The sequence below is a fragment of the Lagopus leucura genome, unplaced genomic scaffold (genome assembly GCF_019238085.1).
Source record: "Lagopus leucura isolate 7727_CA_CO unplaced genomic scaffold, USGS_WTPT01 Super-Scaffold_100022, whole genome shotgun sequence".
Classification (NCBI taxonomy): Eukaryota; Metazoa; Chordata; class Aves; order Galliformes; family Phasianidae; genus Lagopus; species Lagopus leucura.
This window is the reverse complement of record NW_024962275.1, coordinates 5807842-5831983: the sequence shown is the minus strand read 5'-3', so window position 1 is coordinate 5831983 and position 24142 is coordinate 5807842. Positions and strand designations below refer to the sequence as shown.

Below are 24142 nucleotides of genomic sequence, written 5' to 3'. Positions count from 1 at the left end.
ATACTGTCAAAAGCAGTGCATCTCTCTCATACTTACGTAGATTCAAGTACAGATGTTCTATTTTCTCTTAAAAAAGATGTGAGCAAGTTCATCTCTTCTGTTTCATGTTCACTCATCCCTATTCTGCCAAAGTGTTTGCCAGTTGTATCATGTTCAAGCTGAGGCTTATTTGGATTCCTATAATGTCTATCTTTGCAGAAACTCTCTGAATAGCCTGATGGAGTTATCTGTTAAAAAATTGCAAATATTTTCTTATTAGATAGGTATGCAATGCTCAATTAAATTAAGGGCTGTAATCTTTTTGTAATCAGGTTTTCTAATTCCTGGTGCCCTTTATCTACATTAAGAAGCATCCACAGACATTTCACTGACCAGTTATTAACTGAAAAACAAATGAACATCTATTTCACATGATTAATTCATACAGATCAGTTGTTCAGTAGTAAGTAGACCTCCCTGAAGGTATTTATCTTTGAATAGGTATGAAATTTCTGGAATGCTGCCTGCACATCGCTGCTAGCTTTCTAGTTTTAGTTTACCTTTGAATCATTTGTCTTTACAGTATCAAATTCTGTCCTGAAATCACCAGGTGCAAGCTCTGACAGCAAGGACAGGATAGAACTTAAACTATATACAAACTGCCAGCTTCTTGCATGGAGACTTTGTTTCTACATGGGTCCTCTCCAGTAATTCAGCATTCCTTTAAGTCAATGGGAGTCTTTTGTATCAACTACATGAGTATATACACCTGGTCCACATCATGCAGTTTCACGGGTAGGCATCACCAGCGAGACACTAAAATGTTTAAGAGGCAGAAGAATCATTACAACATTTACCTGCTTATCCACCTCAGAAGGACAGTCCACGGGTTCATGAAGGCATATCTAGTCAACAGAGAAACACAGACATTACAAACAACAGCATGTCACTGTGCTTCAGCACAACCACTCCAAATGTGTCACTCTGTGCCATATTTTAGCACCTCACCGTTTTCAAACTATTAGAAATGTCCAGCAAATGACACTTTATGATCTTCTGAGGTTCCTTTTAACTTGAATTATTTTAAGATACCATGATGCTTTGGAATGATCAGAGTACAGCAGATTCCAGAAGCTTTTGTCAAGTACACAAATGTCTCTAGCAAGTTACCATGACATCCAGTATTCCAACCCAGAAGGATCTCAAATACTTCTCATCAATGATGGCAGCAGACAAACCTCACAACAATTGAACTACAGGCTTTTTAAGGAGAAACACAGTGCATTCAGTGCAGTCCTACCTGACTGTCCCTCTCATAAAACTGACTGCTCTGCATCTTCCTGTCATTGTCACCATCTTCAGTCTGCTTCACCTGCTCTTCTGTTATTTCAAGAAACTACACAAAGTATGGAATGATGTGAAAATGTAGCACAAAAGAATACTGTGATATGAAACATGCATAAATAAGTCAGTGACATGTCTTAAAAGAAAACAAAAAAAGCCTGCAATACAAAGTAACAAACACCAAATTAGATTTCTTCAACAAGATCAAAGAAAATTAATATAAAAACCAGGAATTATTCATATTACAGTGAAACCTTATTTTATACATTACTTCATTGTTATTTAACCCTCTCCCCTCAGATATTACAATAACAAGTGAGCATCTTTTAGGCTCTCCAGACAAAAGTCCCCTATCTTCAGTCATGTTCTCACTGTGCCTATTTTATTTTCCCACTGCCAGAATTCACTTTTCCTTGTTGCACCATTAGGGCTTTTCTCCAGCACCCACGAAGCAGACACTTGTCAAAGAAAGCACATGCAGCTTTCTAGAAAGAGTTACAACAGTTACATCTGCTTTGTCTAGCCTGAATTTGCCAGTTTGCAGCAAATGGTATTGAATTTACCTATGATGAGGCCCTTGGAGCTGCACAGCATAAGCAAGCTTTGGTCTCTTTTACTTTTTTTGCTGATATATAACTAAGCATTTAGTAATGCAGAAGAGTGAAAATAATTCATTTACATCCCTGGCTACATTCCTGTAGCTCACAGAGTAAAACTGGTGCTTTCTGGGGGAGTTCTTGCCTGCACTGTGGTATGAATTTGGCAAAATTTAGTATTTTAGGAACACTTTGGAACAAAGGTTCCCAAACTGTAGCAGACCTGAGCCAGAGAGCAGCTCCAACCCTACCCAGCTGGGAAGAATGAGCAGCAGAGCACCACAGGAGAAGCACAGCACAGAGCCTCTGAATCACTGCAGACAGCATCCAAACAGCTCCATTTAAAGAAATCTGAGCTAAAATTTCAACCAGACTGGACATTTATATCATTTTGTTTATAGCATCTTTTTTCAGTCTAATAGAAAAAGATGGCTATTTCAGACCTTTCCTGCTAGAGCCTCATTAAAAATAGGGAACATGAGTGATGGTAAATACCAACGATGCTGTGCCTAGGATGTCTAAACCACAGGCAGGATATAGCATTGGCACAGCAGATTCAGACTTGCATTAGATTCCATTTTTTACCCTTAAAGCACTATGCCAATAACATAGCACTGCTGTGTTTAACAGTCATGTGGAGCTACAGAAAAATTAACTTGAGACAAGAGGAAGCAGAATCCTGAGCACGCTCACAGAAAAAGCAGTAAACTAAGAGTACAGATACAGAGACTGAGATGACAAATTGAAAGGAAAGAGACTGGAGCCTAGTGGTTGAGATGTGATATTTATAGTTTTGATGGATACAAAGTGTGGAGCTGAAACTTGGGACATGAAAAGAAAAACCTGCTTCCCTGGTATCACATGCTGTAAAGTCTTGGCTCTCAGCACGTCCATCCAAGTGCAGACAAACAGGATTCTGCAGGGAGTGTTATTTTTGCTTCCTATGAACACTGGGAATTGAACACATGCGTGGGTTCGTTGTTTTTATTTTTAATTGAGCACAAAAGGTGCACATAAATGTATATGGGAAATAAATGAGAAAAGCTTTTTTTTAATCTTCTGCTCTCTAGCACTATAATCAGCTCTAATGGTTTTAAGTAACTGGATGGTGCAGTCTATTAATATATTTGCCTTTTACTATTAGAAATCTATATTCAAAATTAACTTCTAAGTCACGCTTCAATTATCTTGGTATTTTCACTTAAAACTCAGTTTTCCAGGACAACACAAAGTAAAGGCAATCTGAAAATCAGAGCAAGATAGGCAGAGCTGTGATAGACAGCAACAACATGCATTTAAAAAGACAGCTTTTCATTGCAGTCATAGAAAATCAAAAGTCCAACCACATTTGCTAAATATGACTAAATTTCAGTTTTCCATGTAGGGTTTGATGACCTGAATCTACACATTTGTGTATTAAAATTCAACTTATTAGCATATGTAACTTATCCTCCTAATGCAACTACCTCTACTGGCTCAATATTTCCTTGCATATGAGTTTCCCAGGCCAGTATTGGACTAAATAAGCGGTGCTGCTCAGAACAGAACTCTTATGTCAGACCAACAGGTTGCAGCACACCATAACAAGGAATCGCTGCAGTTTAAGCCTGGTCCTACGTCTGAGATGCTGAAAGGAAACTTTCTGTGCTCCAAGGAACATAATCTAATGCTCAACAAAATATTAGAAGCAAATAAGTGGCTTAAGGACAGAGAAAAAAGTCTGCTAAAAATAAGCAGCCTGTTTAAAGTATTTCCTTGGGGACTGAAAACCTTTTCCTAAATGAAGCACTGATATGCTTGGTTTGTAAAGATCCCCGGAGCCCTGAAGGCTGAAATCACTGAGGCTGCTTCTCTCAGAGAAAGCAGATGTTCAGAGGACAGCACACAAACAACCTTTTTCTGCTCTCCTCACTCCCTTCCAAACACAAGGCCAAGAAACGGAGCACCGGAGGCTGGCAGGCCCCTGGGAGATGCCCTGCAGAGACCCCAGGATGCACATTTATCTGATCTGTGCTCTGGCTTTTGGAAGGAAAAGAAAGATGGGTTCATTTTAAGAACCTGAGAAGGGTGCATGCTTCTGTTCCTGTCCCAATTCCTCTTTAGCATCATCTCAGCACTACCTGCCAACAAATCCTTGCCCAAAATACACACAAGAAATAGAACATGGCCTCTCTGACAACTGTTATTAACATGCAAAATACACCGTTGTCACAATCCCTAGCCTGGAAACGAGATAGCCCTTTATTGCCAAGGCTGATGAAATAGTCCCTTTTAAGCTAAAAGCGTTTAATCACAGCTCCTGTAACTTTTGAGCTCTACAGCACTGTCATCACACTGACACGCAATCAGATGTTACCAAATTTTACATTCCTATGTCTGCTACAAGAATTTTGGGGGCTTTTATTTTACAGGCTTCGCTCTTTGCCATTCCACATCTATTTTCATGTAGGCAGCTTCCTAAGCAGCCTCACACGTTCCACCCATGCCGAGACAAACGCATGGTCACGATATCCTGTCATGATAACGACACCAATTCCTTCGGTCTGAGCCATGGCATCAGTGGGGGTGCAGCACCCTCTGCAGGACGGCACGGCAAACGACCAGGGGAGACACCCACAGAAAGCACAAGCACTCTGAAACGGGTTGCCCACAAGCTTTTCAGTGCAGAACCATTACAACAACCTGAAAATGTATTATTTTAATAAAATTCACCACGCTCCTAAAGGCTGTTCTGTAATTTAAGCATATTTTCGATTAAAATATATTTGAAGTAAAGGTAACAAAAACACGTCTTGAAACTGAAAAGCCAAGAATATTTTGTGATTTCTGATGACACCAAAGGAATTTGTGCCCTGTACTGAGACGATCATGACAGGATATTGCTTACTTGTAAAGCAAAATTAACTCTTTCTTCCTCTTCTAAATGAGGAAACCAACAGATGGCAGACCCAATAAATGCTTTTACATGTCGTTTCTTTAAAATCTACTAAAAACATCTCTGAACACTTGCTGAATTGAGATTGTGAGATCTTGTGTTAACCTCTTAAATTTATTTCCATCATTAAGTTCCTATAAGGAATTAACGATCTCAAGTCCCCAGGTTTTATGGTCATTCTCACTTATGTAAACCATTCCACAAAGTACATTAGAGGTGAGACTCAGATTCACTGCTTTAACACTGAAAACCTACCTCACTCTGGTTTAATATCTTCACTGCTTCCTTCCCTTGAGAATCTGTTGTGAAGAATCCAAGCTGTTTCATCTTAAGTTCTTGATTAATTAACTGCAGGTCCTTAACCACCAAGAGAAGATCAGTAACCTAAACAACCAAAGGAAGAACAAGCAAAACTGATAGCATCCATGCTAGTATGAAAGCAAAGTATAATATATAAATCTCTATGTAAATCTAAACTGCAAAGTTAGAATGTCTGGGCTCCTGTAACTGCTCATAAGGCAATCTCCCTACGTAAGGAAAACATGACAATGTGTTTGTAAGTTGGTGTTCAAGAAATCTCAACTTGGAAGACTCTAGTTTCCAGCTAAGATGAAGCACCAAACTTCAGTATTCAGCAACAGAAAGAAACTCAAGAGCACCTCACAACAACAGGCTGATTTATGAAGATTTTTGATTCCCTTTTTGATGCAAGGGAAGCCAGCACTACATAGAAATAGTAACACTCTGAAGCAATCTGTTCTTGTACCTCAAACACCCTATAAGACAGTACCACTGAGTTATTTCACAGATGTAAAATCTGCATCAGAGTGAACAGTCACATTCAAGGCTCTTGAATAGACATCAGGGACACAGAGTTGCATAGTTACATCAAGAAGGCAGCATTTGCAGAAGGTGGTGAAATGTTTTTATTAGAGCAATTAGTGTATTTGCGAAAAGCAGATCAGTATTCAGTCATAGAACCTTTTTTTCAGGCAAGAAATGGTTTATCAACATCTTTTGCTAATGCTGTCCCTGAATTTGCCAGAGGGAATATGTTCAGAGATAAAGGTAGTGTTCCTCAGAATGGGACTGATAGACAATATGGGGCTTTTTTACTTACACCTGCTCAGTGTAAGGCAAGAATCTTTCCTTCCCATTACCCCCCCCCCCCACATTTTGAACACTTGCCTACAATTCAGCTGCCCATGAGAAATGGAAAGCCTCACTTATGTTCAATCTCAAACAATTGCATTCAGCACAGTTCCTTATCATAAATTGGTGCACTGCTCAGAGATCAACGCACAGGATGATGAGTTAGAACAGTTTTCTGAACTCCAATACTAATCTATTGCTTGACAACTGTCTGCAAATTTAATTTCTTTGAATTTCAGTTCTACTTATGCAGAATGAAGATAATATTAACCTACCTCAGGGTTCCTTTTTAACATTCCATATTTGTCAAAAAAATTGTGAAGCCCGTGATGGAGTGTGCTATACAGAATAAATTACAGACACCACTACCATATTCATGATTAATAAAGGCAGGTGAGATGTGCATTGTAGGATACTTAATACAAAAACTTTTCTTTGGAGTCAGCATACTTTATGATCACTAAAATAGGGCATTGAGTTTGAAACTTGAACCCAGCTGACTATTTGAAAAGCTTTGCAGCAGCTCACGTACCTTGCAGTTGACTCTCAAGCTCATGTTGTGTAACAAGTAGAAACTGCTCATAAAGGGTGGATCACAAACCACCCAGATAAGAACATCAAATCCTTTCAGAACTAGCAAGTCATATCTAAATAAAATGCTTCTTCCCATGAGAGACGCACAAACTACAAATGAATCAGAATTAAGTCATTAAAAGCAGTAAATATTAAAACAGATCAATACCTTTTTCTTAAGTTCTTCAAGAGACAGATGGTCTATCTGTAGGTTTAAATTATCTTGCTCTCCTAAGCAAATACTCATATAAGATGTTTGATCTCCACAGAAAGACAGCGTTTCATCTGTCAAAATAACCAACAACAGGAATTATTTCAGAAACTGTCATTTGTTTGCAGGAAAAGAAAGCATAAGATGCAAAGAGAGGACTTTTCAAATAAGAGCCTACCAGGAAGTCTGGGTGAGGCCTGTTAAAATTGTTTCATTCCCCAAAATAAGCTTTATGTTCAATTGAACCAATTTTGTCCTTACATTTCTTTGTGCCTCTGACAACTAGACATGCTGTATTTTCTGTGGTTATCAGGATGAGTTGTGGATGCAATTCCACATTATAATCTGCATATTTAGCATTATATTTAGAAACATTTTTTAGGAAGGATAAGCAAGGCATGAGCAGTTATTCTAGCTGTATTTGTAAGAGTTAGAAGTCTCGAGGCAAAGAGCCCGGTTGGACAAGGTCACAGAATTCATTCTGCTTTGGGGCCAAAGGAACTGAAAACAAACGGAATTGAAAATAGTTATTCATTGCCTCTACAACCACATGACTGGTTTGTTATGCTTCAATAAACACCTGTTCATTTACAGCAAAGATGACAATTCTTTAATATTATCTCATTAGACAGCGAGAAAGCATCTCTGAATTGTGACAAAGAGGAGGCATCCAAATTCTATTCCCAACTCTGACAATGACCCTATGGAAGCTGCGAGGATCCGATGATTCACAAATGATCACAAAATTTCAGGCTTCTTCCCTCACAGCTTCAGCTACAGCCCCACTGCTTCTGACAACTGGACCAGGAGTACCCACAGCTCCTATGGGCTTCTCCTGGCTGTTCATCACCTCTTTACTCTGGAGGCTGGAAACTGCGACAAAGCAGAAGCTCACCTTTGGTCACTTATCAAAGTGGAGAAGAGAATGATGCCAAAATGGAAATTCTAAGTTGAAAGGCCAAGTGAACAGGCTTTGTTGTTCTTTAATGTATCTCCTAAGAACAAAATAGATCTCTCTGCACATGCAGTGAACTTTTAATATCCGTCATTCTTTTCTACAGTTAAGTATAAACTTAAACCATCTTCAAAGAAGTAAAACCAAACTGTATTTAAAAGCTCTAATATTTCTGAATAAACTACAAAAGAATAGAACTACTGGCTATGTTTTTCTTCTCTGGAAGTGCTTCTTGCCTTAGGAGGAGTTTACCAATTTCCTGAGACATAAGCTCTTTAGCAAAATATCATCCAATTACAAAGTTCCAGGGACAGAAAGTGATCCCATGGCCACAGAGCCAGGAATCTGATTTCTGCAGAAAACAGGAAATTCTATGGGTACAAAATTGTAGGCAGCTTGAAATGATCGCTGCAGCAGAATTGCCACAGAATTACTAACATTTGCTGCGGGGAAAGAGAAAAGCTGTCCCTTTATACAACTCTTTATGAGTTCTGATTGCTCAAAGATATTCTGTTACAAATCCCCCAAATAATTTTTAGTACAGAAGGCTGAAGTCTTTCTTACACCTTTATCTAATTTCAAACGGTTCTCCTCCATCACAGCAAACTGAGTGCAATAAAACCAGTTTTCTTTTGTGCAAGAAGATCAAGAAAAGGGAAGGGCTGCACGTGCATACAGACCTTGCCTGTTTTTAGCATTCTTAACCTGATCTTCTAAGACCTTCTGGAGATTCCGAGTGGCTAGAATGTCATCCTCAAGTTGTTTCCGTAACATGAAGATCTTGTTTAATTCTGTCTGCAAGCTATTTAAACTAAGGAAAAAAGAAGAAAACCAGAAATTAAGCAAAAACATTTAAGATTTTGATTCGAAGCCCTCACTTAGGCAAGGCAGCATCTTTTACACCTCCAGGCTTCCACAAAGACCCCATTTCACACAGCCAGCACTGGTTTTCATCACACGGTTACATCGTTTTGATGCATAAGAGTTAACTAATCCCTATACAGAAAGGAGGTATCAAACCTTTACATCCACATCCTCTTCTTGCTGTTTTGAACTGTTGCTACTTTTAAATCAGCTTAAGCAGTACAGATACACTGTATTGGGCAAATGTGAGGGCGTTTTTTTGTTTGTTTGAAGGAAAACCAAAACAACCAATCTTAGTCTATTCCATATGGTGACTATGGAAACTCTGTTCCCCTGCTACAGGGCTGTACTGTACAACCCAATGCTCCCCTAAAAAAATAAGTATTAAAAAAAAACAAAACATGTTTCATTGAAAATATGATTCGGGCACAACCCAACTATTTTATTTCTTCCATCAGCCAGCAGTCTGCAAAAAGACCTTTCAAGTTTAAATGGTGCCAATTATCTCAACTGGGTATAAATTTCAAAACTTAAAAATGACAATTTGTCAACATGAATTAATTCCTTAAGCAGCTTCTTTTTTCCCCAGCATAGTCACCGAAGTGCTTACTTTAGCATCAGTCACTGCCCCCTGCTTCTCTCCATGTCAGCACATCCAGCTGTCCCTTGCTAGATCATCCCCATCACCCTTCACCAGCACCGACAAGACAGCTACAATCAGTCCAGAAAAAGACTTAACTACGCTAAAAACTGAAATTGTAACAGTATGAAATAAACAGCATTTGATAAAAAATGTGCTACCGAACTCACTGTATTATTTATTTTGTCATCAAATTCACTCCAAAACTCAGGACTTTACGATAAATTATGCTGCCGTAGAATTTCCAACCCACAATATTGAAATGCCTAAGAATTCAGGAATCTTTCAAAACAAAATTCAAATCTGCCTTACAGGAGGCTACACAGGAGCAAACAGTGCATCATACTTGCATGAGGATAACAGCATCTTGCAGAAACACATTAATTAAAAGGCAGCATATATGAAAAGACTCTCGGTCTGTCTTCTGACAAGTGTGCTGTTGTCAGTATTTCTTGCACATGAACCCACTCCTTTAACTAACGCTCCCTGGCTCGGGAATATTCTTTGAAGAGAAAACTCTCTTAAATGCTCAGCAAAAATTAAGAAGAAAAGCAAAGCAAGACATTAGTAGAAGCTAAGTAAGCACATTCTCTCCTCCTCATGAGCTAAAGGTTTTATCAGAATAAGCATCGATTCTCTGCTTGGAGAGACAAGGAATGTCATGGTACTGACATCAGAATCTTATTTTGAAAAATCCCCATTCAAGTTGCACAGTCAGCTACTGTTATAATTTTCCCCATTTGAAAGATATTCTAAGAAAAGATAGCAGCAGATCTGTTTCCTTGTTGCTGCCATCACTACACAGTGTTGACACAACCACCTCACCCACAGACTGTTTCAACAGCAGGGCACTTTGTGTGAAATACTGAACCAAATGGGCTCCCTCCTTCATTTGGTGATTGCCACAAAAGCCATTGATCTTCTCCTGGAGATAAGAAATAATCTCCATAGTCTGCCTTCTATCACTATTTCTAATGAGAAAGATTCCATTCTCTAAAACAGCTTCTGAGCTGTGGCCAAGCACAGGATGACATTACTATTAATGTGCCTCATTCAAATTCTAGATCTCATCTACCTCAGTGCTACTCACTTGCTGCTTTCCAAACTACAGTTCCTACGCGCTGACCGCAAAATACAAACAGGCATTCCCAAAAAGCTGGCAGGTATGAGCCACTGCATTCAGGCAGTGAGAGTGAGGAGCCATCTCCTAAACGTCCCCAGTACCTAATTAAGATATTTGTAATTATAACAGCAGAAGTACATTTTATTAAACATTATTTCTTTTACCCAAAGGCTAAGAATATTCCTCATTTCATCAGAACATCTCTTCCTCAATGCCAAGCAATAGCAGAATACAAAGTAGGTTAGAGATTTCTTTCTAAAATGCTGTGCTCTTTGATATTAAAAGGTTGAAAAGCACTACCTCCTGCCGTTTAGAATGCTTCTGAATGCTCGATGTTGAAAGAATGTTATGAAAATTTCACTTATTCTATTTTGTTTAAACATCTCCAAAACCTTACCTGCTTAATTCTCATCAAAACGTTCACTGTGCCACTCTTAAAGTAAGCATCATATTATTATTTGAGAAGGAGCAGACTATGGTAAATCATCCAGCACAGCACAGTTGACAGGGATTTGATTTTTCCCCTATATTCCAACACAGGACAAGAACCTCCTCTGAAAACCTATCTGCTCTCTTTGTATGCAAATGGAAATCTAATCCAAAGGGAAATATTTTCAGAAATATTGAGCTCACTGAAATAACATTCCCTTCTTTACAAAAACATTTCTTTTTTAAGAAGACTACAACAGCAAGTTTATCACCTGTAACAATTAGCCTGCACAAAATACTGCCTACCCAGTTAAGTTGCACCTTTATTCACATCTTCAAACTTTCTTTGAGTTTAGATTGACCATCAAAACAGAAAAATTACTTACCTATCTGATTCCTTAAAGGTCTGCACCAATGTAGAATAAATATTTTGTTCCTTTTTTAAAGCAAGGATCAGCTTTTCATATTCAGATTCTTTTTTTTCCTAAATTAAGAAAAGAACAGTTATCTTTGAATGTGCTTTTTATGTCAGCTTGTCTACAACTTCGTGCAGCCATGAAAAGGAGAGAAGGTGAAGAGAGCAACTCAGAAGACAGGAGTGCCCACCTCAAAAATGTCGTGTGAATCTGGAAATGATTTATGATCTAAATAAATAAACAGCACGTAAATCTGCTGTTATTACAGGAGGTGAATAATGGTTTGCTATTTACCTATCATAAGTGAGCTACGTATCCAAACAGTGGCTCAACCCAGGAACAACCCAGCAAGTTGTTATCATAGGCAAGAAAAGGGAAAGGCGAGTAGAAGCCCAAAGACCAAGTGCCCATTTTAGAACACTGTCCCAACAGTCCTCTCCATTTTCTGGATAAAAGTGGCTTTCTTTGAGGCCGGGTTTCCTGCAAATTCTGTTCCATTTCTGAATAAAAAGGTCTGCATTGAGCCAATAAATACAGGATGCACATGCCAGCCTCATGCTCCTCCAGTCTGAACACTCAAGCTGGGTGACTCCAAGCTGCTTTCTTCACTCGTACAAAAAAAATTGTTTGCCTGCAGCCTTGCTCACAGAAGGTATATTATTACAAGAATAAATCCAGACTCCTGTGCTACTTTCTCAGTAAGCATCCACTGTTAAGTTCCGAAGACTTTTTTCAATCCAACAACCACTCAGCCACTTTTTCAGCAGGAAGCAAAAAAATGCAGCTATTTAAAGGAGTATTTGCTTGCTCTTATTACATAAAAATACCTAAGATGTCAGCTGGCTCGGAAGAGAAAATAACTGGGATATCTAAAGGAAATGTAAATGTATTAATGTCAGGCACAGTATCTTCTGTCTCTGTTTGAGAAGAAAAGGCCACGATGCTTCTCTCACTTTTCCTTCCACTTGAAAATTGAAAGCACAAACAAAAAAGGTGCCACAGCCAGGGAGGGGTGTGCATGGCTCCAGCATGACAAGATAACTCCAGAGGACAGGAATGAAAGGTAATTCTATTTTCTCCACATTACAACCTCAAGTCTGGAAACTAAACTCTCAAGAGATACTAAATCATTAGTGAACACATCATTAACAGGGAAGAAATCTACACCCAGGAGTTTCAAGCAGCTGTTATTACTTCAATTGCAGTTCCTAAGCCAGGAAACTGCAACAAAAATTCAGCTACAGTAGAATCTCGTTAATTCACGCTAACGATGCAGAGACTGTTAATTTGAAGAACTCATATTCTGCAAAGTAAACAGCACAAAAGCAAGGACAACTGTTGTTTACTTTTAATTATTTACGCTCGTACTTCACAGCGTGCTAGCAAACATGTTAAATAATATTTTGCAAATGTAATCAAGTTTTGATCAAATTATTTCCATTGAGTAATCTGCATAACAGATCTCAGTGCTGAAAGAGCAGCTCGTGCCACTTAACCCCGCAGGCTCTTTGAAGAAGTGACCTTGTCTTTGTGTTCATCACGCTCCACCAGCACCATCCCTAACGGTGCCCTAACACACGTTTCAAGGTTCTCGTGCTGTTTGTACGTTCAATACTATTTTATAGGTGAGCAGCAAAATACTGAGCTTCACGTCAAGCTTACTGCCAGGGCGAGCAGAGAAGCAGCACACAGCAATGACTTCTGCTGGCTGTGTGCTGAGGAACACAAAGGCTAACGGGCTGAGATGGGTGATCCAGAGTCCATTAATAAAAAATACCTTTTAAAAAGTGTCAAAAAATGAATCTCACAGCCTGAGTTAAGGACTCTTAGCAACGTGCAGGAATCCCAGCCTTATAAGCATAGGCATTAAGCATGAAGTACTCTGATTGCAATTCAGTTTGGAACAGCGTTCATCGCTGACAACAGCACTGATCAATGACACAAAAGGAAGGGGAAGAGATAAATCTTTTGACTTAATTTAGTTGGTTAACAGCCTGTTAAAAGTTCTAGTGAACTCTTCCATATGTCTGATACAAGCCTTGTAATTATTACTGAAAATACTACAGAACTGTATCCTAATTACAAGGTCTTTCTGAGTAATGTCACTCTGAAGAGTTTAGGACAGGCACATTAGATAACAGCTGCTACCAGTTGTTCAGGGGCTGTGACTGCTGCTTAGCAAAGCAGTGCTACACAGACCTTGCCTCTTTTCTTACCCTTTTTTCTGAATTCATGAGTTAATTCAGTTCAACATTTGCACCAAAATCTGAGCAACCTCACGAAAACCTCCCAACGTTTTTTTTCCTCCATTAACGGAGACAAGGGCTGTTTCTAAACTCCAAATGTCACAGATTATAGGCAAATTATTACAAAGTCTAAATTCAATTAGCTAGGTAAAGGTTAGCAAAATCATGAAGAAACGTTCTTGATTATTCAGATTCTTCCCTGAATAATAAGGATGAGAAGATACAGCACGAACATTTTTTTGGGGCACATTATTACTGTCACTTCTAAATAAAGCGTAGGAGTGAATTATTCCAATCAGCTCCCCAAAGGTACACAAAACATACGGCAGCTCCGTTACTTACACAGACCATAATGCTGTGGGAGTTAATGAAACATTAAACCTCTTGACACATGGTGTGAGGGAAAATGTGTTAGAAGAGATAGCTGCAAGACATCCAGGACCATATTGCAGTGGAAGATTTATATTCCCGTGAAAGCAGGCAATCTAATACATTAAAGTCTATATTTAAATCTGAAATACTATTGCTAAGCAGCAGCGGTGGAAAACATCACTTATTTTCATTAAAAGGTTTCTGCAATTGTAAGCAAAGAAAGGAAAAAGGTTTGTACCTCTGCAGTAAGTAACCTACTGGCAACGTCACAGGAATATTTGGTGGCCTCATTGGGATCACTTCAAAATCTGTGAAGGTCAGGGAATGAACGACAGAGATGAGGCCACAACCTACAGCCCAGCACTGACCCGGCCAGGCAGCCATCAGCACCAGGATTTGATCATTTCTTATAACCTTGCACAGAACAGGACGTATGGACTACTGCAAATGAAACAATCACTAATAAGATCAAAATCGTTACAGGCCAGTGAGTCACAGACCTGAAGATGGAAATTACTGAAGCTAAAGACTGCTGCTGACTTTTAGAAGATGTCATCTCAACCACAGAAAATGTCAAAAAGCTGATGGCTCTGAGGAACTCATGGCCCCTCCTGATGATATATATGGTGAGATTACTGGACTATAAACATCTGCAAATATCACCTCATCAGGCTAACTCTGCTAAGATGAAACTGCTGCTAATATGGAAATGCTGCAATACACAGATCCCACCCCAGCAGGAAGCCACAATCAGTGTAACAGTGAAAAGCATCACGGCTGCAGTGTGTGAACACAAGGATAGTGACAAAAACAATGGCTGATTTCAGCTGTGAGCCAATTTCATCAGACCAGAAGCTGAATTGCTTCCCAGTTTATGCATTCACAACAGCAATTGAAAGAGGCTGAAAACAACAACTACAAAGCACTGATAACTGTTTAATAGACACTTGTATTAAAAAAATCAGCTACAACACTTTCCATCTCCCTGATGACTTGGCAACAGCACTGCATCGGTTTACCAGTTAAGACACATCCATAGAGCTGCACCAATTCTGGTTCTCAGCACCCAGCAACTGCAGCACTGGCTACATCAATGACTTCATGCTTTGACTACAACTTCACCAACCGCAGGAAATCAGACATCACAACTGCACACACAGTATTCTTCAATTCCCTGGCTGCACAGCATTAACTCCCAAAATACTGCAGTAATTATAACTGAAGTCAAATAATGTGCTGATTGTACAGGAATTAAAAAGCACCGTGTTGTTTGCAGAAACATCAGGTTTCAGCTGCTCTCATTTCCCACTCCACCCCTCCAGTGGCACATAAGCTTCCCTTCTCAGAAACAGACATTATGGAGAGATATCACAGCAAATCCAAGGATTCTTTTGGACACTCAGAGAAACCAATTTAGAATTAAAATTCACATCACTGTGACTCCCTACTGCTGTATGCAAGGTTATATGTGTAACACAACAGAACCCAGAAACGTACATACAGGATTGAGCAAGAGCCACTGTTCTCAATTTTCCTGCTTTTTCCTGCTTTTCTCAGTATTGGAATGAACTGCAAATGAAATCTGTTAGAAATGTATTTGCCTAACAAATTGTCCAACAAAAAAAGCTTTGCAAGTAAAGGAGTATTGGTAGTGAGAGCAGCATTAAGCACAAAATCATCTACAGTTTTCAAAATTGCAGGAGTCCATTGCACTTCTAAATTCCTTGCTGTAAAAAATACTTAATTCCAATACTTCATAGATACCAGAGTCAGCAGTTGCATGACTAACCTCATCAGCAGTGCTCTCGCACACTCCCTCCCTCCCTCCCCTGCTCTCTCCAGCCCGTAACAGTGGCTCAAGAATCCAAACTTTAATTGGAAACTGTCATTTATCTTCCCCGGCCTGGCCAAGGCACCCAGCAGAGCTTTGGATGTTGGTTGCTTTAAAATTTATCATTACATTAAAATAAAGTAAAAAGGTATGATGAAAGAGAGAAAGTTCTGCATCTCTCAATTCCGTTTCTTCAACTTTAGAGATCAGTGAGGCCAGAACAGCTCGGCTTCTGTTCTCTCTGGTGGGGAGGATCCCACTGTGCATTTGCTGAGCGTTGGTGCAGCACTGCAAAGTCATCAAAGAGTCTAAAGCAGCCAATGAGAGCAGAGCTCCAGATAATCTGTGTCCAAAAAACTTATGATTAATATGCCAAAAGGGGTTCTTCGAGGTGATATCTTACACAGAGGTTGAGCAGAGAGGACAAAGGGTTGTGATTAGGTATTGTTCACAATCACTAAGTGAACCAGCAATACAGAATAGGTTGTGATTAGCAGGTGGGTATTGGGTCGTTACCATGCATGGCTTCACTTGCCACTGTTCTCTTTCCTGGTTGTACACCTGTATCTGAAGTGGGGTGCCCAAAAGAAAATCACTGTTGGATTTGTATTAATTCTATATGATTTTCCATCACTACTAGGTCCCTTCATTACAGAAGGTACATGCACACACTGCAGTTTGTTTTACAGAGCTAAAACTTTTACACAGCCTTTCACAGACCTCATTTTCCCTGTATGCATATTCATTCATAGTTTGTTACACTCTTTGTTGGTATCCTGGCCAACAGTGCTTCAGCTCCTTATCTCTGTGCTTGTCAAATAACTCATGTCTCAGACTGTGTTTGCACCTACCTTATTTAGCAATCTGGTCCCTACCATATTAAACATTCCATCACTAGTGTTCTCAGAATGTGACAGTACACGTAGTACTCATGTTTCCTTTGCCATTGGCTCTTTTCATTTTAAACATCCTCAGTAAAGTGTCATTAGTGACCGATTTATTATTAAAGAAATGAAATAGCTTTCTCCACCACAAGGAAGAACCACTCTAGTTCTTGCTGCTTTGCATAATCCTTTTGGAGATCTTAACAGACTATATTGCAAGTGATACAAAAAACAGAATGTATCTCTAAAAGAAACTTCTATCTCCACTAATCTGGACACAACAAGAAACAATGCACTGATGGAGTCAGCAAGTGATTCAAAAACCTCTTGTCAGTTCTTAATCTTTCCTTTGGCTAGTGCCAAAATAGAGGGGGAAAAATGTAACTGTACCTGTATTCTGATTTCTTATACTCAAGGTCCCTTCTCTTTTATGTTCATTAGATACGTTTCATCCTTCCCCTTTCCTATTAGGAGGGCACAAGCTCTCCTTTGCATTGCTCTTCAGTAGCAGAGACACTTCCTCATTGACAGAAGTATCCATACCCTAATGACCACAAAACTCTACACGTGTATGGTAGGCAGACAAATTATTTTATGCACTTTTCAAGAGTCAAGTTTACAAGTTCATCAGTGCACAATTCTACGTACACTTTTAATACCAAATCAAGAGCATCACAGTCATAGGCTTGCAAAACATTTCAAGCAATCTAAAAATAATAACTCGACTACTAATAAAGTCACTGTTATCATCTCGTTACAGATCGAAATGGCACTGGTCTGAAAGGAAAGCTGCCCCTTGCTACATGGATGAATTACAACGCACACAAATCCATAAGCATGAAGACAAAGGGAAAATGGTCATTAATTTCATGTCAAAGTATTTAGCTGCAAATGATCACAGTTCTGTGAAACTCACCTCTAACTCTCTGACTATCCTGATGACTGACTGTTCAGACTGTGCAGCATATTTTTCCTTTACCAAGCCCTCATTTTTCAGCTCAAGTTCTTGATTGTCTCTTAGAAGGTTCTTGTACTTATTCAGCAGCTCTTGCAATTCTGCTTCCTTTTCTTTAATTGTTTCATCAGATTTCTAACAAAAGAAAACAATGAGACGTTTTGGCAAAACTCACTCTGGTTTTATACTGTAAAATATACACAGAAACAAAACGGAGGAAATAACCAAGGATGATCCAGTACGTTCTTTATAAATCTTACAAAAGAGAAGCTCAACACAGCAAAACAGAAATGAAAAAAGAAAAAGAAACAAAAGCTTCAGCCAGCCATTCAATGCTTCAAATACTAACAAAAATTAAAAAAAAAGAAAAAAGAAAAAATGCTGATTAAATCTGAAAACTCAGCAGTATTTATGCATGCACTTTGGTGCAGAGCAACCTCAATTACCGGCTGTCACAGTGCTGGTTGAGTGCCATCAGTACTGCTCAGGATCATACCTCCAGCTATAACAGCTTTGAGCAAGACCTTAAACACTCAGGCACCTACTACCTCACATACTTTGCTTGGAGTTGGCTCTTTGCACCCCCCCTTCCCCATATAAAAGAGAGAGAAAATGTTTCACTATCCATACCTATTCCTCAACTCCTACTTTCTCTGGTCTCTGCACAAATTGTAAATCATAGGCACTGCAAAGCTTTTAAGTATCTTATCACAGCAGTGAAAATTCTGCATAAATATTAGAAAAGCTCTTTCCCCCCTCTGTCCAAACGTTTAATATAACCTTAGTAAGAAATCTATTTAATGGCACAGATCCTCATAATTATATGTCCATTCTGCAAATACAGTATTATAAGAAGTGAAGGATTATCATCAAAATCAACAGCAAATCCAAATACAAATGGGACTTTGTAATCATTCCTCATACAAAGCCAAATGATAACTTCACATTTTTCATTTCGACTCAGGTCTGCCTACCTGAAGCAAAAGATCCTTTTGACTGACGTTGTCTGTTAGTTGCTTGATAAGTAGCTCTTGGCTCTGCAACTTCTGATTGCTTTCGCTCAAAAGAATATTGTAATGATGTTCAACAGCTTTTTCTTTCTCAGCCATTTCACCGTGTAATTTCTCTACTTGATTCCTGAGATCCTACCAAAAAAATGAAATTGAATATTTAGCAAATCGATTTTAATAAAAGTTCAAGATTGACAAATCACATTAATAGCTTAACTTTCTATTACTTTAGATTACACATAGCACTGCATGTTCTGGTGAACGTACTGAAGTCTACAGCTTTCTCTTAATATCTATAAATACAGTTCAAGACAACTTTTAGATAAGGTACCAGCATTGCTTCTTAAAAATCTAGACTGTTCTAGTTTAAATGCTTTTCACACTGAATGAATGGACACCAAGGCTGTTACGAATAACACACACACACACAAGTTGCTACTGTCACAACATTCACTTCTGAGTCTGCTTATTATTTTGATAGGAATAAGAAAAAACTGTTTATGGCTGATTCAGTTTGACATTTGCTCTTTTCCCTTCCAGCAGCTCCAAGATGAGCTGTGCCATTTCCACATTGTTTTCATGCCAAACTTCTCCTCAGACACAAAAAATGGGCTAACAGAGCCCACATCTTCAAATTAATTTGTTTTCCTTCCATTTCCAAAAAGGGCCCATTTGTGGAGTATCATAAGCCCTTTAAATAGTTTGCACATCTGGTAGTCACCTATAAACTTCACTTTTACCTCCACTGGGATTTAAAATTCAATAGTTTTCTTATCCTAGGTACAGGGAAATAGTATTAGTGACACTTTAATTGCATTCTCTTTACAAACTGCTTTATGCCCTTTTTTTAACTTAATTACCTTGCTTCATGCAGGTTCACATCAAATCTTTAGCAACACTTTACTACTTCCCTGCTTTATGTCTGTTTTGCACATTAAATACAAATTGTCATTTGCAACTCGTTTTGGTTTACTTGCTTAATTTTAGCTTCATTATCAGGAATCAGCTAAAACATTCCTAATAGCTCCCAAAAACCCTCATCAAACGTTGTTTTGTTTCAAAGAATGGGTAAACTTATGCACTTAGTTCTGCAAACTAATAATTTTTTCATCACCAAAATAACTACTTGCTCGCCTAAGAAAACTGAGGACAACAGCATCAGTTCCAACTTTTGTAAATACACACTAACTGAAATATGTTTCCATTCCATCTTTACTAACTGCAAATTACAGAGTGGAAGTAGCGTCAGAACCTTCCGGCTTTCAGCTACTGACATCTTCACGTGGGTCACATCACCTACACAGCAATTGGAAGTCAAGGGCTAATTGTAACATTATGACTTTCATGATGCATTGCAAAGTTGACTCCTTTTTATTTTTATGTCATCTTCGAGCTACTGTATCAGAAGTCAGTAAGTAAATTTGAAAGAGACACTTGTGACTTGTCCTGGAACTTCAAGCAATTATTCCTCTGTGGTTTCTCTTTATGAAGACCATAAATAGATTTAAGAGAAAATGCAGACGTGCGTAGATGGAAAACATGCTGTTGGCAATGATAGTACTACACTTCCTATAACGTAGCCTCAGACTTTTCAGTGTACAACACTTGTCAGGCACAGAAGTTACATTTCTGCCTCTAAAGCAGCACATACACTATGGCTAGAGCTAGGGAAAGAGCTGGACTGGCAATACACATTATTGCAGGAAATGGAAGGGCCTGTGAGAGTTTGCCTCCAGTATTTCTGCCTCCAATATTCCCTTAAATTCTTCTCCAAACAAGTTAAGAGTTGAGATTGAAAGTTATTTTCTTTGCATGAGATGGAATTCTGTAACACACAAAACTATCCATCACTATAGCAGGTCACTTGAACTCATTGACCACTCAAATTGTCTTAGAGAAAATTTTCTGGCTTCTATACATTGAGTTGCAAGGATAATATAGTACCTACGTTCTCAGAGCATAAGCTTTGCTATTCCTTCTGCCAACCTTTCTCCCCAAGAGACTTTCCTATGATTAATGATAGCTGAACTAAGAAAAATGAATGTGAAACACAATAACGTCAAAGACTGGTGCAGATGCCTCCCCCTCATCAGATGGGGAGCAGACTGGTGGATAATTAAGTCATGAAGCTACAAAACCTCCCCCTCAGCCTAACTTACATGCAGGAAGACTCCATAATAAATCCTACCTAGTGAGTTATGCACTTCCCAGACAAGTGAACAAATACGAGCAACTAGCAAGTAAATTCTAATTGTCTATATACAGGTCTGGAGAGACAATGGTTAAAGTGCTTGAATGACCTGAGGCTGGACAAAGGCTTTGATCAAGAAAAACTAGATGTTATATATGTAGCAAGATGGTGGACAAGTAGAACATGGTGATGCTTACTCCTCATCAGTTGTACAGAAGAATAAATGCCCAAAGCTTCTTGTTTCAAAGATCTAAAGTGCAGATGCAGAACTCAACAGCAGCTTCTGGAAAACTCTGAACTAAAAAAGTTTTTAAGCTGACACAAAAAAGCTGGAGCATCCAATCCACAGTGCCAGGGACAACACATCAAGAACACGTGCTGCTTCAGAAGAGCCATGCTGAGGGCCATTCGGATGACCAGCTCACACGCAGCAGCCTTAACTCAGCTTAAGCATCTTCTGTTGCAGGACAGTAATGCCCAAATCACCTTCAGGCAGAAGAACCTCACCCAGAGGTTTGCTTCTCCCCCTTCCTCCCCTTCATCTGCCTTCTTCATTTTAAGTAGATAATGAAAAGAATTGCCATTACGATGTAGGTGAACAACGTTGTAGGTGAAAAGTCACTGAAACCTTCCCTGAGTGAGAGGAAGAGGTAGGACAGCTTAGAATAAAGCTAGCAAGACCGGTCATAACAGCGTAGAAACACTGATAAATAGGTAACACAGGGCATAAACAGAATAGGATTTTTAGGGCTGTCTCATAAGAGGTTTGCATCAGATCACTGAAGTGGTTTCCTATTTGTCAAACAGTGAAATATCACAGCATATTTTTTTACTCCCACATATCTACTACTTAATGGGCAACATTTCACAGGCAGCCTTGCTCTACCCAAACGTACTGGCAACTCTGAAATTGAAGCAGCTGTTCTGCAAGGAGTAGGAAATAGGTTAGGGATATGATTTTTATAAGACTGCTCATCTTTTGACAGGAATGCTTTTCCCCAAGGAACCAGTCATTTACATGAAAAACTTGGACATAATGGAGTCAAATAGATTTCTGTAATACCAGTAACTTTGAATCCCCTGGCAAATCCCTACTCAGTCCTATTTTTCGTGCTTTTCCCATACAGATTTATATTCTAGCTCCCCTTAAAGATGAAAAAAGATTCTGAATAGAGAAGACAGTTAAAGACAAAATACTTAAATCAATAAAATATGTTCTTTGTGGCTGTTTTACAGCTACCTGTTCCTTCTCCCCTTAACCTCAACACCCAAAAGAAATTTCAAAGCGTAGCAAAGATAAAGACCGTGTGACAGGAGCCTAACCACAGCTGACAATCAACCCAAACTGTAAGTTAAATAAATACAGCAGGCTGGGGGGGAAAAGATCTTCTTTCTTTGTAGGTAAAGAGATCCCTCTACTGGTTTTAAGCGATATTGCAAGGGCAGCAATTTCCGTATCTACACACTGTATTTAATAAAGTCCTTACTCAATAATTAGGGCAAAATATAAACTAAAGAAGTACAAGCTCATCTGATCTTTTATGTTATTTAAGGTAGAAAGAGGCTAATTTTTAATTGAAAACTATCAGCCTTCGCAGCCAGGCAGGAGTCTGCGCATCATGCAGGTGCTGCCCTTAGGAAAGAAAAATCTGCATTGCAAGAGAGGGGAGAAGTATTTAATGCCTGCACTCAGCAGAATGCGCATCTTTCCTCAAAAGGAAGAAAAGAGTTCAGCCCAACCATCCACTTTGTTGCATGAGGTGTGCAGGCTGGGAGAAGAGCTTGTCAAGACATCTACCCTCACATCTCAAGAAAGCCCTGAAGAGAATATTAAGATTAAGGAACAGACACACCTTTTTTCTTATATACAGCAAGTTGTGGTTTTGGGATTTTACAAGCAAAAATTGCTATTAATTATACAGCCTTTACAGTGACCAAGCTATGATAGTGAAAAGCAAGCTGAAGTTCCAGGCTGCAACAACAGGCTTCTTATTCTTGCACTGCATTAGAACTTACATATACTGCAAATTAAGACAAAGGAGATATGTAACATAGTAAATACAGCAGAAATAATACATACATCTGTGTCAGGCATGTTCAGACTGCAATCAGAAAATGGTAGCAAACAGCTGCCATTCACTGCTTATAAAGGCTAACCATTTTAGTTAGCTATGACATAACCAAGGCTATCAAAGTAAGATTTAAAAAAATACTTTTCTGTGCAGACTAAGTGCCAGAATTTTCCTTGGTCTTCCTGGCCACATTCTTCTGAACACTGAGCAAATACATTTGCCTCTCCAAAAAAGCACCAGTTAAAAATTTAAATTTGTTAGAAAAGGGTATGGTTGTAACAAGCAAACACAGCATTTCTAAACTTAATGAAGGAAAAAAATGATAATAACATTAATGGTTTTGTCACTTCTGCTCTTCTGCAGCTGTGCTTCATCCAGCTCCTTCTCCATTTTCTCTCTTTCTAAATTCAGATCATTCAGCTCTTGATCAGTCCTTTTAATCCTCCGTTGTAGTTTACGATTCTCAGCATCCTTTGTGAGGTTTTCTGAACGCAGCTCTGCTAAGAGGGTCTCTTTTTCCATCAGGAGAGCTTGATAATCCTCAGCACCCTGAAACATAAAGCAGCAGTCAAAGCCTATACAGGTACTTTGTACATCCTGCAAGTTTTACAGCTGTTGCTTTCCCCACATGTACTCTTTCTACTACTTTAAGTTTCTGATACCAAAATCTAGTGAGTCACCCAAATAACATACCAACATTATACTGAACATTGTCTCAAGTATCCAACGTAACAAAGCTTTCAGTGACATCTAACATAAGACAAAGTCTCAGATAAGTAAAAATTAGATGAAGGCTGACGTGCAAAGGAATCCACAGCATAAATGAGACTGTATTATTATTGGTTCCCAAAGCTCTCATTACATAAAATTGCTATTTTGGGGTCAGTTTGAATCCAGACTAGGCCAAGAAGTTATCAAATCATACACATATGTGGTATATAAAATACCAAGTGTGATTTCTTCCCTCTCACATTCTGTTCCAACAGGCCTCCAGTTCACAACAAGGGGGCAGGAGCTGAGGTTATGATCTACTCACAGAGAACTGCCCTCAAGTTTGCAGCTAAGGAGCAGAGTACTGAGGAAGGCCTGCTCTGTCACACACTGTGCAACATGGGTTTGTGGGCAGGAAGGATTAGTTGCACGTTTTTTAAACCCAGAACTCAAAAATAATCAAGCTCAAAAATAATAGGGTTAAATTAGACTAATATTTCATAAAGCAGTAATTGTGTGGTATTAAACAGCAAAAAAACCCCTACAGTTTTACACAGAGGACAAAGCGGCTCAGAGACAACACAGGATGTACTTGTTTCAGTATTGTACACTTAAATTCAGGTTTATGTGAAATAAACTTCTTTTGGAAAAAA

At 38.9% G+C, this 24142-nt stretch overlaps 1 protein-coding gene across 3 annotated transcripts in view; it reads right to left on the bottom strand.

The window, feature by feature from the left end:
- Positions 1-24142, bottom strand: part of CDK5RAP2 (CDK5 regulatory subunit associated protein 2) — a 72501-nt gene that overhangs the window by 32442 nt on the left and 15917 nt on the right. For 2 of the 3 annotated variants that reach the window (XM_042878961.1, XM_042878959.1), the window contains exons 12-21: positions 23109-23327; positions 18480-18650; positions 17467-17640; positions 11188-11285; positions 8426-8556; positions 6749-6864; positions 5110-5238; positions 1280-1375; positions 837-884; positions 37-227 (exon numbers count right to left, since the gene is read on the bottom strand). In XM_042878961.1, coding sequence (XP_042734895.1) covers positions 37-227; positions 837-884; positions 1280-1375; positions 5110-5238; positions 6749-6864; positions 8426-8556; positions 11188-11285; positions 17467-17640; positions 18480-18650; positions 23109-23327 — 1373 coding nt within the window. The remainder of the gene's footprint in view (positions 1-36; positions 228-836; positions 885-1279; positions 1376-5109; positions 5239-6748; positions 6865-8425; positions 8557-11187; positions 11286-17466; positions 17641-18479; positions 18651-23108; positions 23328-24142) is intronic. The other variant, XM_042878960.1, reaches the window with a different exon arrangement.